This window comes from Sparus aurata, chromosome 15 (genome assembly GCF_900880675.1).
Source record: "Sparus aurata chromosome 15, fSpaAur1.1, whole genome shotgun sequence".
NCBI classification, from domain to species: Eukaryota; Metazoa; Chordata; class Actinopteri; order Spariformes; family Sparidae; genus Sparus; species Sparus aurata.
In genome coordinates this window covers 14,672,637-14,688,264 of record NC_044201.1, presented here as the reverse complement: position 1 = coordinate 14,688,264, position 15,628 = coordinate 14,672,637, and the positions used below count along the sequence as shown (strand labels likewise).

At 39.1% G+C, this 15,628-nt stretch overlaps 1 protein-coding gene across 1 annotated transcript in view; it reads left to right on the top strand.

Annotated features, from left to right (window-relative positions):
• Window positions 1-7,788: 7,788 nt before the first annotated feature.
• wdr11 (WD repeat domain 11) overlaps window positions 7,789-15,628 on the top strand; it is a 63,216-nt gene continuing 55,376 nt past the window's right edge. Inside the window, exons 1-5 of the mRNA XM_030441787.1 lie at window positions 7,789-8,008; window positions 9,209-9,320; window positions 11,453-11,606; window positions 11,859-12,032; window positions 12,395-12,596. Coding sequence (XP_030297647.1) covers window positions 7,923-8,008; window positions 9,209-9,320; window positions 11,453-11,606; window positions 11,859-12,032; window positions 12,395-12,596 — 728 coding nt within the window. The 5' untranslated portion in view covers window positions 7,789-7,922. The remainder of the gene's footprint in view (window positions 8,009-9,208; window positions 9,321-11,452; window positions 11,607-11,858; window positions 12,033-12,394; window positions 12,597-15,628) is intronic.

Sequence of the window (15,628 nt, the reverse complement as noted above, 5' to 3'; positions counted from 1 at the left end):
TGTCTGAGCAGGGACACCCAGACTTCCCTCTCCCCGGACACTTCCTCAAGCTCTTCCTGGAGGATCGTAAGGCATTCCCAGGCCAACCAAGTGACATAGTCACTCCAGCGTGTCCTGGGTCTTCCTCAGGGTATCCTTCCGGTGGGGCATGCCAGAAACACCTCCCGAGGAAGGCGTCAGGGGGCATCTGATACTGATGACCGAGCTACCTCAGCTGGCTCCTCTCAATGTGGACCATCACTAAGGGAGTGCCCCGCCACCCTCCGGAGGAAACTCTTTTCGGACGCTCGTATCTGGGATCTTATTCTTTTGGTCATGACCCAAAGTTTATGACCATAGGTGAGGGCAGGAACATAGATTGACTGGTAAATCGAAAGCTTCGCCTTTCGGCTCAGCTCTTTCTTCACCACGACAGACCGATACAATGACCGCATTACTGCGGCTATTGCACCGATCCGCCTGTCAGTCTCGCGCGCCATCCTTCCCTTACTCGTGAACAAGACCTCAAGATACTTAAACTCCTCCACTTAAGGCAGGAGCTCTCCACCAACCCAGAGGGAGCAAGCCAACTTTTTCCAGTTGAGAACCATGGCCTCGGACTTGGAGGTGCTGATTCTCATCCTAGCTGCTTCACACTCGCCTGCAATCTGCCCCAGGACATGCTGGAGGTCCTGGCCCGAAGGATCCAACAAGACAACATCATCTGCGAAAAGCAGAGATGAGATCCAGTGGCTCCCGAACCAGACCCCCTCCGGCCCGTGACTGCGCCTAGAAATTCGTCCATAAAGATAATGAACAGAACTGGTGACAAAGGGCAGCCCTGCCGGAGTCCAACATGCACCGGGAGCAGGTCTGGCTTACTGCCAGCAATTCCCTGTTAATAGTGTTGTCATTTGAGGCACCGTACACAACCACAGCCTTGCGTATTGCTCACAGGTCATGACAGTTGTTCTGGTAATGTTGAACCTGGAAACCCAATCAGGTAAATTGCATTGCCCTTCTTATGTTTTGCTCTAGGTCTATCTCTAGGTCTAATGAGTGTTGGAACAGGCATAGGTATCAATATGCAAACCGATGTTTCAGTGTTTTTCTACATCCATTGACGGATAACAGTGGGAGTGGAAAAGAAGGACATCCACTTGTGCCCTTCTCCACAGTGCCTCAGGTTAATGAAACTGAATCAGATGTAGACACACAGCTTTATAAATCTAATGATAAAAATGCCTTTGCATATTTCTGTCTCTTTGCATTTACACAGTTTTAGTCGTGAAGGTGTATGCATCTGTAGATTCCAATGCATATACATTTGAATTTCATACTCATCTAATCATTCAGTGGCCCATAAAATCACAATTTTTGATGTTTAGTGTTGTTGGTACAGTTTTTTTTTCTTTTTTTTTTTTTTTTACTTTAATCAACTCTAAAGACTTGTTTCATATGCATCCAAATGTTGACAACTAAACCTCAAGGTCCATTTAGTAGTAGTAGTAGTAGCGCTTTTGAGCTTCTCATCCAGCTCAGTTGTCATGGAAATGAAAATGATTGATTTTTTCTACAGAAGTTAAAAAGTCCTGTGAGTGACCATATAAAAAAATGGAACGTCTACTTCACATTTCCATGACAACTGGGTCGCCTTTATTTTTCCTGATTAGGGTCACGTGACATGATCAAAAGTTCAAGAACAGCTACTTTATGGATCTTTAAGTGTGACTGCTTTGTCAAATGCTGTTTTGTAAGGTCAAGAATCAACTTGACCGAACTCCAGCTCCAACATTTATTTCTGCTTCAATGAAGTGGCGATGCTCAACAAAGCAGAAGATGATACATGTACGGTATATTTTCAGCCAGAGGCTATGCTCCAGGCTGTTTCTCTGTAGTGAGGTGGAAATGGACGTTGAGTATTCGCTTGCAATCGAAAGGCAAAACCCTATGTTTATCATTTCCTGCCCCTCCCATAGCTACAAGGTATTATATGTATGCACAGATAAATGGTTCATGTCGGTTTGGCGGTTTGTGTTCTCCCTGTCACTCTTGTTTCTGCTGTATTTATGATAAATAATGTGTGTCCATTATGTATCAGTTTCCCAGTCTGAAATAATACACACTGAGCATAAAATGATGATTCATTTTGCTGTTACAAGCCAGCAATTTAGAATCAATTTCATACCAGCAGAATTTAATAGAAACAGTGCCGCCAATTACACAGATGACAACGCCTTCACTATACAACTCATTCAGGCTTTCGTTAATATACATGTGGCAGCTGTTAAATTGCCAGATGATGAAAGTAAGTCAGGGATATCTCTGGGGGTCTCACTTCTCAAAGTGTGACATCATAACGCATTCTGACATCTCACGCCGTAACCACCAGGCGAGACTGTTTGAAGAGAGCTGTTAACACATTCTGGAGGCATGATTCAAAGGGATGGTCCGTTCACGTGGATCTGACAGGCTTCACGGGCAACAGAGGATGATGAGAACTTTCTGCTACCTCAATATTTTCAAGCGAACTAAGACACGACGCAGTCAGACATTAGCTTGAACCTCCCATACGGACTGCTATGGTTATAGAGAAATCAATGAGAATTTCATGGCCATGTTGCCTCTGTTTTATCTTTCCCCTGCCCACTGTGCTCGCAGAGGGAGTTCTGCTGATGTGAAGATCAAGTGGATGTAGGCAGGATGGTAGAAATGAGCGTGCACAGACTCTGGGGGAAAGCTTCAGCTTGTCATTAAATCTCTGTTTTCTGGGAAACATAAAAACAGACATGAATGGGGCTGGATTTTGTTATGTGTCAGTTAAAAGTCTGGAGGACAGATGATGATGGTGAGACGAGCCACATGATAAGCCTCTTGGCTTTTTTTGGGGCTCTGACAGCACTTCTGTTGTGTGACTCTGTCATTGTGTTCTAACCCATTAGGATTTTGCTGTGACTTTTTTACATTCTGTTTATGCTTTTCGATATTTGGCAATAGACAAGAAACCTCCCAGTTCACAGGAATTCTACTTATAACACTGAAACCTTTTTTTTGTCACTGAGCAAGAAATGTGTTACCTTCCATTGACAGAACATATTATCTCCAAATATAGGAATTCTGCAACGTGCAAGTAAGCCAGTCATGTTTTCAAAATGACAAATGTATGTTCATGTGATAATGGTAGCTACTGTGGATGACTCAGCTTAGCGTAACATAAGTACAAAAAATCATGTAAGCCATAGCACCTCAATTGCATAATGTAATCATGTATTTTCTTACTTATAAATTCCTTTAATGTCAAATAATCACTCTTCAAAGGAATATGTCGTTCTTCAAATGAAACTAGGGATCCCTTAAACATTTGTTTCAGCATCTTATATTTGTCGTGAGCAAATTCATTTGAATTCTTCCCTGTGAGGAACATCGCAGAGCTGGTTGGCGGGAGTCAATAGAGTTTGTGTGAGTAAACAATGGATACTGTCACATCAATAAAATACTTCTGCTTGTTCATAAACACATCCAACTTAATGGTGGATTTCCAGGTTGGATTTACAGATGGGTAGCGGAAATAATGGGGACATTTTACACGGCTGGCAGCCAGGAGTCGAGTGCACTCCGAGCACTCAGGCTCTAATTGGGTTTTTACGTGACCCAAAGTGTGATTATCCCTGCTCTCCATTTTCATTACAGAGCCTTCATTACACATCGCAGCCCAGGTCCCTTGGACAACACCACCACGGAAACTTCAAGGCTTTAGGGAGAAAAAAGAAGAGAATGAAATAAAAGAGTGATTTATTTGCTTCCACTCTGTCAAATAATGCCTGTCCTGAGAGGGTAACCTGACTAAACACTGCCTTCCTGGAATGAAACAGGGGAGAGCTGAGGAAAATTAGTTACTGGTGGAGAGGGTTTTGCACCTTGCAAGCAGAAGACCCAGATAAATGTTTCTCAGGAGTTCCTAGAGAACAAAACAGAGCTGCAGAGCAGTGGATATTACAGTCGTCATGCAGCCAGAAGAGACGGTCCTCCCTCGAGACACCTCGGCTGCTGAGTTGAGCCTAACATTGAGTGTTCAAGCGTGAGAGGGGAAGTCTTTTCATCGAGTTAGTAGTTAAGAATATACTTCCTAAATGTCAAACAATTTCCCACATGTGGAATAATTAATCCAAATGTGAATAAAAGCCAGTCACATGTAAACAAATGTAATCCACATTTCTCAAATTGAAAAAAATAAAAATAAATTTAGCCAACCGAGTTTGAAAAAGTGTTATTATATGTGTGGAATTAACGTAGCAAAGAGCAGATTTCGCGTCAGTTTATGTTCTATGATTTGTTTTCGTTTGAACTTGAAAATGTGAAAGTTAGCAGTTCACATGTGGTATTGTTTTTTCACATGTTACATTTTAAGCCCATATGAAAATATTGCCAAATTGTGAAAATGTGAAACGTGTGAAATTCCCATGTGAAGATGCACATTCTATGTAATTTCAGGTTTTGCTTTTCAATTGGAAATTCCACTTCATCTGTTCACATGTTGAACATTTTGTTTAAATGTAATGTAAAATTGTGATTAACTAAGGGTAGTTATTTTAACCCAAACCAGCAATTTTTCCCTAACCCTAACCAAGGTGTGACTAAACCTAACTTAACCTAACTTAATCGTTTTTCTTGCCGCTACTGTGAATTTGCGTCATTTTTGGAACGTCTCTGTATGTGTCGCTCTGACAGGAATTACCAACAATGTATTTTGCTGTTCATTTTGCAGTCCTATTAAGCCAGAGACAGAACCCTGATGGGATGCTTTTGTCGTTCTGTGTTAACATATCGGGCTAAACTGCTTAATAACATAATAGCATGTCAGGCCTGTGTTTTGTTTGGTTGTTCTGCAGTCTTTCTGGTCAGAAATGACTCAGCGCAGCAGCAGGTTAAATTACTATAATTGACCACAAAAGAGTCTCCCAGTCTGAATCAGGTAGATACACAGCTGTAAACGTGTTTCTTATAGTAGGTTGCCAGGCTGTCAAATAAATGTGACTCAAGAAATGTTCTAATAGCACACACACCATGTGTATAATGTTCTATATTAGAAGCACATAAATGGATAACTAGACATTGTATGATAGATGGTAAATAGTAAAAGGTGATAAAAAAACATGGGTTGAGATTGATCCCCTGACAGAATTGATCGAGGCTTCACTTACAATGAACATGTTTTCAGACCATTAGCTAACCAGGACAACTCAGACCCATCATTCTTAAAGAGACATCGACATTTTGGGAAATATGCTTGGTCTCATGCATTCAGAGGGGTATATCAATACTGTATAAATTGAATTTCTGTGCATCCACCCCACTTCCTCGTCAAAGAAAGAAAGATTTCACATCCATCAAACAAGTAGTGAAAAAAAACCAAATTCCGATCAAGGGTATGTTTTTTTATTTTTTTAAGTCTTACCATCATGCTGCCAAATTTGTCAGTTTAAGTAGGGGAGTTAGATGAGAAATGCTTTAATAAGATCCACATACAGCACCTCCAAGCTGTATGATAATTTCTATATGAGCTCAGTGGTGTTCCTGACGACTGCGTTCCTCCAATAATTATGATGGCTGTGACAGATTCTGGGTGTGTACATTGAATGTGCAGAAAACCGTGACCAGAAGATTTCTGACAGGCAGTCAAACAATCTGGATGTAAAGGGTGATGCAATCTTGAGTCAACAAACTGACAATTAACATGCAAATCAGAACACAGCTGCAGGGAATTTCTGACAAAAATCCAATAACCATATGACAAGCAAGCTATGGAACCTGCTCATTTAGTCTGTCTGCCACAAAGCAGTTCTAAGAAGACTGAAATTCCTTTCCCTTACTGTATACCAAGATATGTATAATGAACTTAGCTTAAAGTGTATCCAGAAAATTAGAATCATTTTTTCATTTTTTAGAAATGTTAGAAATAATTATTGAGTGGATAATTGATAGTGTGTAAATGCAGTACATGGTAAGGGCCATAACTAGACTGACTGTTTTATCGATGATGCCACTTTATGCTTTATGGTAACACCATTAGGCTATCAGTTCTGCATTTGCACCTGTGAACCATGAGCAAAGAAGATGTTAACTTTTCTTATTAGCTTCTACAATTAAAAAAATGTCCTTCAATGTTAGTACTGTGGAAACTTGTCTTGTTGAATATGCCCCAGTAGGTGGATAAAAGATATGCTGAATCTTTCTCGAAAGATCATCTGAAATGTTCAGAGTTGTTCATGATCTGAAAGTATTGGTTGTCAGTCTCCACAACAGGTGTTTTGTCCCCGGAGTCCTGGCTGTGTGCTCTCCATCAGCCAGAGCACCAGCTTGGTTCACTACAGGGAGGAAGTGCCACCAAATCAAAGGCAGACAGACTTTGATGGTTTGAGCTGCCAACAGTTATTTGAGGTAGTTTAGAATTAAGCTTCACAGCTGTGGTGGCCAAAAGCCTGCTCTCTCCTGTGTGTTGCTTCCAAGCCCGTCAGGCTAAAATTTGATATCACCACCTTCCTGCGGAATGCTGCTCTTAGTGGCGTAGCCACAGTGATCCGCCTGAGGCCTCCCCAGTATTTTAAACTCCTATGCACGTGGTGGGCACAAGATCATTAGAAACCAAACAGTAATTCAGTGTAACAACTGTTAATCATTTCACAAGCGATTATGCAATTTAAAACAATGGCATACACCACCTATTTGAGTAAATAAGTTATTTCTGGTGACTTAGATTTAATTATTGAGGTCCTAGAGTTTTATTCACCTTTAAAGAAATGAAATGACTCATACAACATTTAAAAGTTGACAAAGATTAAATGGCTGATTGTTGAGTCTCATTCCAGACTCTTCAAATAATAATGCTGTGGGTTTCCCTACTTATCAAATACTGTCACTTTGGGTTGATAGGTCAGGCCGGCCACCAACCAAATGCGGCAGTATTTGACGAGTTGGGCATGAGACTCAAAAATCAACTAATTCACAAATTGGACTTTTAATTGGTGACACCAACTTTAAAATGCTACTTCATAAGGTGCTATTTAATTTCCACAAGCAAGTGCTGCCAGCACATCTTCTTGTTTGCAATTACAAACTTTAACACCAGTAAGTTATCAATGACAATGACATTGTTTGTAATTACACTGTTTATATTTGGTTCCCCATTTGTGGGACTAATGGAGGAATTTATTATTCTGATTCTGAATTGTGTTTGTTTTTAAAGCTGTTGTAAGCATTGTTGTTGTTTTAGCTTTTTGGGGTTAGAAATCTGTCCCTCCTCTCTATGTCAACACATGAACACTGAGCGGTAATCATTAGACATAGTAGCAAACAGGGGGATCCAGTTGTCTATGCACTGATGAGCAGACAGGACTGCCTCTTTTTGGAGTTTTCTGTCCTGATTGGATAAAGTTGGCAGGGATTCCAGAAATTGTATTTCTCTTTCTCTGTACTTCTGTAACAGTGATTACTGTTGGAATATAGAGCTATTTATGTATATATATATATATATATATATATATATATATATATATATATATATATATATATATATATATATACATACAAGCATATACAGACAAGCATGACAAAAACAAAAACAAGAAAATTACGTGTCTTTACTTTTACAATGGCAATGCTTTGTAAAATAGATGTAAAATAGACGTATGTATGAAATGCTATTTTTACCGGGTCAACGTTCACATTGTAAGATAATTCATCACTTTCAATATTTTGCTCCTGTGCAGTGAGGAATAAATCGGAACCCTTTCACGCTGGGATTTTGTTCCCACACGGCGTTACATTTCGAAACAACGCGTCACTTCCTGTTACAATCTTCAACACAGCCGAACCATATAAGCTAATCAATTGTAGCTGCTTTTGGTGAACAAATGTTAATGTGTCGTAAATACTGATCAACAATAATGATTCCGTACACTGTCAACATCAAACTCGCGGCTCGGACGTTGACTGGCACTCTCAATTTACAGAATAAAACCGCCGTAGATTGGTGAGTACTGCATCTCTGTCCTTAGCATTATTTTGTAGTTAGCTGGTTAATTTAGTCAAATGCGCGACGGATAGAGGGTGTTTACAACCTGCTAATGATATTGTCGTACATCGTTTCACTTCATTGTTCCCCTTCATTACTGACTCAGTACATTTTAGCGCTAATTGATGCTGATAATGCAGATTTTTCCCCATGAAAACAGAATAACCTGAAGGGTGTCATGTGATGTGATGTGATGTGATGTGACATTTTGCTGGGCCTGATTTATGGAAGCCTTAGTTTTACTCCGCATACATGGAGCTAACAGTCATTCATTTATCACATATTTAAATGGTTACACGTGTGACAGCTTACTTTGCATTAATCACCTCTGATGAAGACTGTCAGTGTGAATGTTCTCGATGTTGTTTACATCAAGCAGGTGGAGAAAATGTCAATTAAATGCATTTGTTGCGCATATTATAGTTGTAGTAGTTAAGAGATTTAGGTTTAGATTTTTTTAATTTTGATTTACAGTCACACAATGCTTCAGCCCTCAATAAAGTCTGCATTTTGCATTAGGACTTGAAAGTAGGATTGCAACAGTTATTTTTTATTCTGGTGATTTTTTCCCCCCACATTGATCAATCTCTATTAAAAAAATGAATAAAAAAAAATGTCAGTAAGTGTGTCCCCTGACACACGTTAACATCCTCAAATATCTTGTTTGTCCACAACCCAGAGATGTTGAGATAATTATGGTAGAGGAGTAAAGAATTAGAGAATTTTACTTTAAAAAAAAAAAATAGAAAATTATCTAAGTAGTTTTTGATTAATGTTATAGATTAAAACTAACCAATTAATCAATTAATTGTTGCAGCTCTCCTCGAAAGCACAGTGTATATATGAGTTTCTAAATTGATATTTCCTCAGTCTGGATGGGTAAGCATACAGAAGTTGTATGCACACTGAAATATGAAGATGGATAAGGGAATCAAGTGGAAAGCAGTAATTTGCTATTTGAATGTATACCATATTGAATGGAAAGATCTGGAAATTGTGCTGTATATAGTTTTGTGCATCACTTGGCTCAGTCTCCCACTTTCGTTCCGATGGGGAAAGAACTTTCCGTTCTCTCACAGAATGATAGCCTCATCATTCACCTTCTTCAGGTGTTACTTTCCTCTCCCCATCATTCTCCCTGACTTTCATTTACTGTAGGGGTTGGCAGGGCCTGATAGCTCAAGGATGTCACTCCAGTATTCTCATCATCGATCCAAAGACGTCCCAGACCATCCAGGTGCTGGAGAAGCACAAAGCTAATGTTGTCAAGGTGAGCTTCCTAAGTTAACTTTTTTTTTCATGTGTTTGTTTATCTACATAGTAGGGCTGCGACTAATGATTATATTATTTTTTTCAACACAATAAAAACTTTTTTCATCGTTATTTTCTGGATGAAATTGTAATTGTTTTAGATGTCAAAAACATCCAAAGCAGTTTTATTAAGAATCAAAGAGACAGCAAATCCTCCAATTTGAGTGGCTGGAAACAGCACATGTGTTATTTGTGCTTGAAAAATGAGTGGAACATTCTATCAATTGTAAATATCGTTGGCAGTGTCTTGTGTATTTATAATTGACTATTCAGTTAATTGACTTATAGCTGCAGCTGTGCTCCATAGGCTACAACAAATAATTTGATTTATTTCAAGGAAAGCTATAGGAGAAAAACAAACACAAAAAGTCCACATAGAAGTTCAGGTAAAATGTGATAAGTTTATGTTGGATGAAGAAATTCTGTACTGGGCACCTGTTGTTCTTTTTGCCCGTACTGTTTACATTTTCAATCACAAAAAGTGTGTATTGAATATGTGATACCTCAAATCAAAAATCTTAAGTCTGCTTACTGTACAGTATATCATACTGTATGTCCTTTAAATATATGTCCATTTCTTGCATGATTGTGTGCTTTCCAAATAAAATACAAACACATATCAGTCGGTATAAATGTTAGTATTGTATGACCTTCAGTGAAGCTGTCTTCGTCCCTTTCTGGCTGACAGATTCAACTGCTTCTCTGTAAGCCAACACCAGAGCACCAATAAAGGTTGCCTTTGCTTTGACAGAAGGTCCTATTGACTCGTTGTGTGTGTTTGCCCGTGGGGTGTGTTTATTTGCTTATGTGTGTGTATCTGTTTGTGTGTTTTGCAGAAGGGTAAATAATGGACAATAAATTCTACAGTGATTATCAGTGCCTGGGCTGTATCTGAGGCTCTCATTCCTCACTCTGAAGCACATTTTAATCTTGTAAAGCACCGCAGCCACAGCAGTGGGCCATTCCTCACCGCCACCCAGCCTGACATGAGAAAGCTTACTGAATTAAAAAAAAAGACCAAAAAGAAAAAGTAGCCACTAGCCACAGTAAAGCACGCCTATTCAGGAACAAATGTGTCAGAGACAGAATCAATTATTTAAACACTGGTTTGTTCATACACTCATTTGTCTTTTTTAAGTCTCGAGCTAGCATTGGTTGCATTTCAATGTTGTCCCATAAACCCGCATTTATTTGCACTAGTTAATGAGAAGATCTTTATATCTGTCGTGTATGAAGAAATGCAGCTCACAGCTTTACAACAAATAACTTGCATGCATCAGGTGCCTCACATGAAAAAGAGATAGAATGTACATACAAACAGGGATGTAATGGAATGATTACAGGTCCATTATTTTTAAAGTCAGGTCTAGGTGCTATAAACACTGTAATCTGTGAGATATGTAATGGAGATATGCACACAGCCATATTTAGAAACTTTGCCTTCAAATTAGCTGTCAGGACTGACTTAATGTTGTGATTCTTCAGAGGTGAAGAGATACATTTTTAATGTTCCTTTGGAAATATATAAGTAAGTTGGCTTACCTGATGTCTGTAGGTAATGTTTTCCATAGCTTTGGGGCGTAATTGACAAACACTCTCTAAAATGATTCTTGGAACATTCAGTAAACCAGCAGCAGGTGATTGCAGCATTTGTGAAGGCAAACAGTGAACAGGGGACCTTTGAAATTGATTGTTAATGTTTACAGGTAGTCAGTGCAGAGAAGCAACAACCAGACTTATGCTCTCTCCTCTTGCTGTCCTGTAATTGGTGTTTAATAAAGGCAAAAATACATTTTTCAACGTGTTTTTATTTATAAAATGTCGAACCTGCAATATGTTTGAGGTTTCTAAATTCTCTTTTCATCACCTTGATAATGTGGAACTTGAAGCTTAGATAAAACCTTATTTAAATTCCTTAAGGATATTATTTTCCTTAAGAAAAGAGTATTGCCCTAGAACTAATTAGTGTTATCCTCAGCTCCTGTTTTTTACTTTATCTAAACAAATGGCAACAAAACGTGGAAATCTTGCAGTGTTTCCATAGCGACTGCCAGATACTCAGCATGTCTTTTGCGATTTTGTGTTTGCTAGGTGAAATGGTCCAGGGAAAATTACTACCACAACGTGAGCTCTCCCTACTGTCTGCGGCTGGCTTCGGGTGATGCCTCAGGAAAGATCATAGTGTGGGATGTGGTCAGCGGCACGGCTCACTGTGAGATCCAGGAGCACTCCAAACCTATCCAGGGTATGAGATCTCAACCCCTCCCCTCCTTGTAGGCTTGGATTGATGCTTTGTCTAACAGCTCTGTGCTGGAAGGGGACATTTCCCCGGCAGCACTGCCAATGAGAAACTTTGAATTGTTGCTCTGTTGTTGGCCATTTGTTTTCATTAAGATGCTCTCACCATCATTCTCTGTCTTTTTCCCTGGCGCATACTACGCCTCCATCCTCTTCGTTCCCACATTCTGCTCTCTGTCTTCTTGTCTTTCTCTGCCAGACTTGGAGTGGCTGTGGAATCAAGATGCGTCTCGCGATCTGCTCTTGGCGATCCATCCTCCCAACTACATCGTTCTGTGGAACGGAGACACAGGCACCAAGCTGTGGAAGAAGAGCTACGCTGAGAACATCCTCTCCTTTTCTTTTGATCCCTTTGACCCCTCCAACATGGCGTGTAGGTGAACAACATCTGACTCAGCCTAAGCTTATTCATGGTTTCACATTTTGACTCTCTTGCCCACATATGCATGTCTCTAATTTGTTGCTAGATTTACGGTTCTACAAGCTCAGTATGGAATGAACATCAATGCTACTGCTGAATATATCAACAGATATAAGAAATGCTGTGCCACCTTTAAAACGATGCATGGCATTCAAATGTGCTAAACATTGAACCGTTGGTAACACCTAATTTTCCGAATAAGCAGAGGTAAAGGAAAACAGACATTTTTTCAAGTGGCAGATGCACAGCTGCCAACACAACAGCTGTGACAACCAGATGCATCTTTTGTGGTTTTTTTTAATCTTTCTTGGCAGTGCTGACCAGTGAAGGGATAGTCTTTATCACAGACTTTACCCACTCCAAGCCACCAGGCAGTGCTGGCAAAAAAGTCTACATTGCCAGCCCCCATGCAAGCCCCGCCCACACCAAACCTGTGCCTGCTGCTGCTCCGGCCCCTACAGGCGCCAAGAAGGCCCTTAACAAGGTCAAAGTGCTCATCATCAATGAAAAACCCACGTAAGTGCCACTATATTACACTTTTATGTTCATAGTTGTATTTTAAAGAAACATTATGTAACTTTTTAATCTTAAGATAACAGCTTCAAAATCATGTTGATCACAGCGTTTCTTATATGTTTACTTCAATAGTAAGTTTTCAACACAACATTGTTGTGACATCTTGAGTTTTGTTTGTAGTAGTACCTTCATTACATCTGACAAATTGTTACAGACCTGATATTTATATTTACGATAGTGGTTTTCCACTCAGCAACTGTGTTGGGCACCAAAATGAGACAAATTGACAATTTCTTCATAATGTTTCTTTAAAATGTATGAATATATATTCAGCATATTTTAAACCATTTTCAATTTTGGTAAATCGATCTTGCCCATATATTAGTTTTAGACAACATTGAACAATGCTGCTTGAACGAAGATGGGCATAAAAGTATTTTTATGCACCAAAGACCCCTGAGTACTACACAGTCATTTCACGTGGAAATGAATGCCAATTGTATCCTTTCACACTGAAGACAAAAGCCAGGTGTTAGTAGATGTTAGAGGGTTTTTTGTGCAGTGTGAAAAAGCTAATTAGAATTCTCCCATAACCTCATCTGCATTTCAAGTAAGGTCCTTTTCAGTTTGAATCCAGCAACTGGGACTGAAGGGCATTGCTCTGGGTCACCTTAACAGAGGTTTATGCAAACAGAGTCCCAAGAGATAATATTAGCAATTAGCAATTTCATTTATGAGGCTCAGGTCATCTTCAGCTACGCTGTTTGTATGTTCCCCTGACCTGTACTAAATGTGCACCTGTCAGCATGCATTATGCCCTCTTCTGTTGGACGACACATTCAGGCACTGTTTATGTCTTGCTTGAGTGTAAAAAGCAAAGTACAAGATGCAGTCTAGTGAACACATTAACAAAATACTGAATCAGCCTGTTTGTTTTAAGGTTTTGAAATGCTGCTACTTAGCACTATTGGTTATACATCTTTTTCTGTAAAGTGTGCCTCTCTTCCACCTTTTTTATCAAGTTCGCTGACCTGTTGAAAGTGAAGTGTGTCTTGTGACACATAAGAAAACTATTTATCACACCAGAGGGATTTGCTAGAAACGATGTTTCTGTATTAGGATAATATAACAGACTTTCATATCTAAGCACAATAATAGGTTTATCATCTTTTCTGTTTTTCTTTTGTTTTGTTCAACTGAGTGCAGAGTTTGATGTTCATCTGACCCTTTTTTCCATCATGGTTTGACGTTGATCAATTTGACCGTGTTCAAATTTAAGCTTTTTTTGGATAGAAAGTGTCATATGAATTAACGTTACATCTAGGCATAAATCAAGATAAGTGTGGAAATGAAGGGCCTAGATTTCCCTGAAGAATAGTGAAAGATTTGATCACTTGGCAGATTTACTGCACTGCCTTCTAATACAGAGACACATAAGAAGTAGTGACGAACCTAATTTTTATGTCATTAAGTGACAAACTTGTTAAATTGTGTAAGGCATTACTTTACAAAAGTTTAGACAGATCAGGAACCAAAGGCTTTTTTGATGTGCTGGCAGCTTCCTGCCTGAGCGGTTGTGACTGTCAGGCTTATTTATAGCAGCAGCACCCCTGCCTCCCTGTCCACCCACCCAACCAGCCGTAATAACAAACACTCCATTAATCTTACTTGCCTTTATTCTTTATCTTGCCTCCCTCGTGTGTCCGTTTCAAGCTTCATGCCTTGTGTTGGTAATTGACACCTTCTTCCGTCACCTTTCACACTGTATATAATTACTGTATTCCTTCAGTTACCCCTGTCTGTGCATCGATTTTGGACGTTTATCATGTCCAGCGTTACAGTATCTCCCCTCTTCTGCTCTGTCTGCCTGTGGTTGATAGATGGGTAATTAAACAAGAACCTCTTATACAATAGACTATCCTGCACATTAGTGCCTCATTAGGTAACTATTAATCTATTTGTTTCTTTATCAAGACAACAGATATAAGCTTCACACTTATGCTCACATATGCCTGGTCCTTACACAAACACACAGAAACACACAAGGACAAAATAAATGGAATATATTAATAATATAATTAATACAAATTGATAATGGAATTTATTAAGAAATAATGAATAGATTATTTACAAAGACATGTAAGTGTCAATCTTAAAGATTTAAGACAGCAGTTGTTACCATTCTAACCACATGTAAGGTTTAACTTTCCAGATCCCAGAATTCTTTAGGGAACAAAAACTAATTGAGCAGCTTGTTTGTGAGAAATGCATCAGTGGCTCATTGCACCAGCTATAAAAAGAAAGTTATCTAATCCTATATATTGTCTTGCCAACACAATTGTGAGCATCTCATGTCAAATTAAGAGAAGATACCAGCTTTTCATCCCGACTTTTAAAACAATGTGCCATGCCAACTGCTATTTTACACAAGAGCCAGTTGTAAGAAAGGTGTGACTGCAGCCTCCATCTAACCGTTCACTGTAGCTGCATAAACAAGCTCAATGATCGCTTACCACAGTTTCCTGGGACTGCTTCAGAATAAAAGTTAAATTAATGCTTTTAATGTGACGCTGTGGTAGATTGTTTTACGTTTGCATTGGCAGCAACTTAATAGAGCTCCGACATGGTGCAAAGCGGTCGACTGTAAACGGAGATTAAGTAACAATAACATTGGTAAAATAACTTTATCCTGTGTGAAGGCCATTTGAATTCAGTGTGGGAATGGCAGACCCCACCACTAAAGATGAAAACTACTATATTTAGAAGTATTTGCTTATATGAATACATTGAATGGCTATTGCAGCAAAAAGTACCCTGAGCATAGATGGTACCAAAAATGTGGTTTGATATCATTCAAATATTAATGATAATAACTATAAATACATATTTAAAGATGAATATTTAACATGTTCTCATTTTTGTGTCTGAAACCTACTAGACCATATTTATATGTTTATGTTGAGTTGTGTACTTACATTATCCCAAATGTTTTCAACAATGTTAAAATCCAGAGAAATCTGTAACCTGTAATC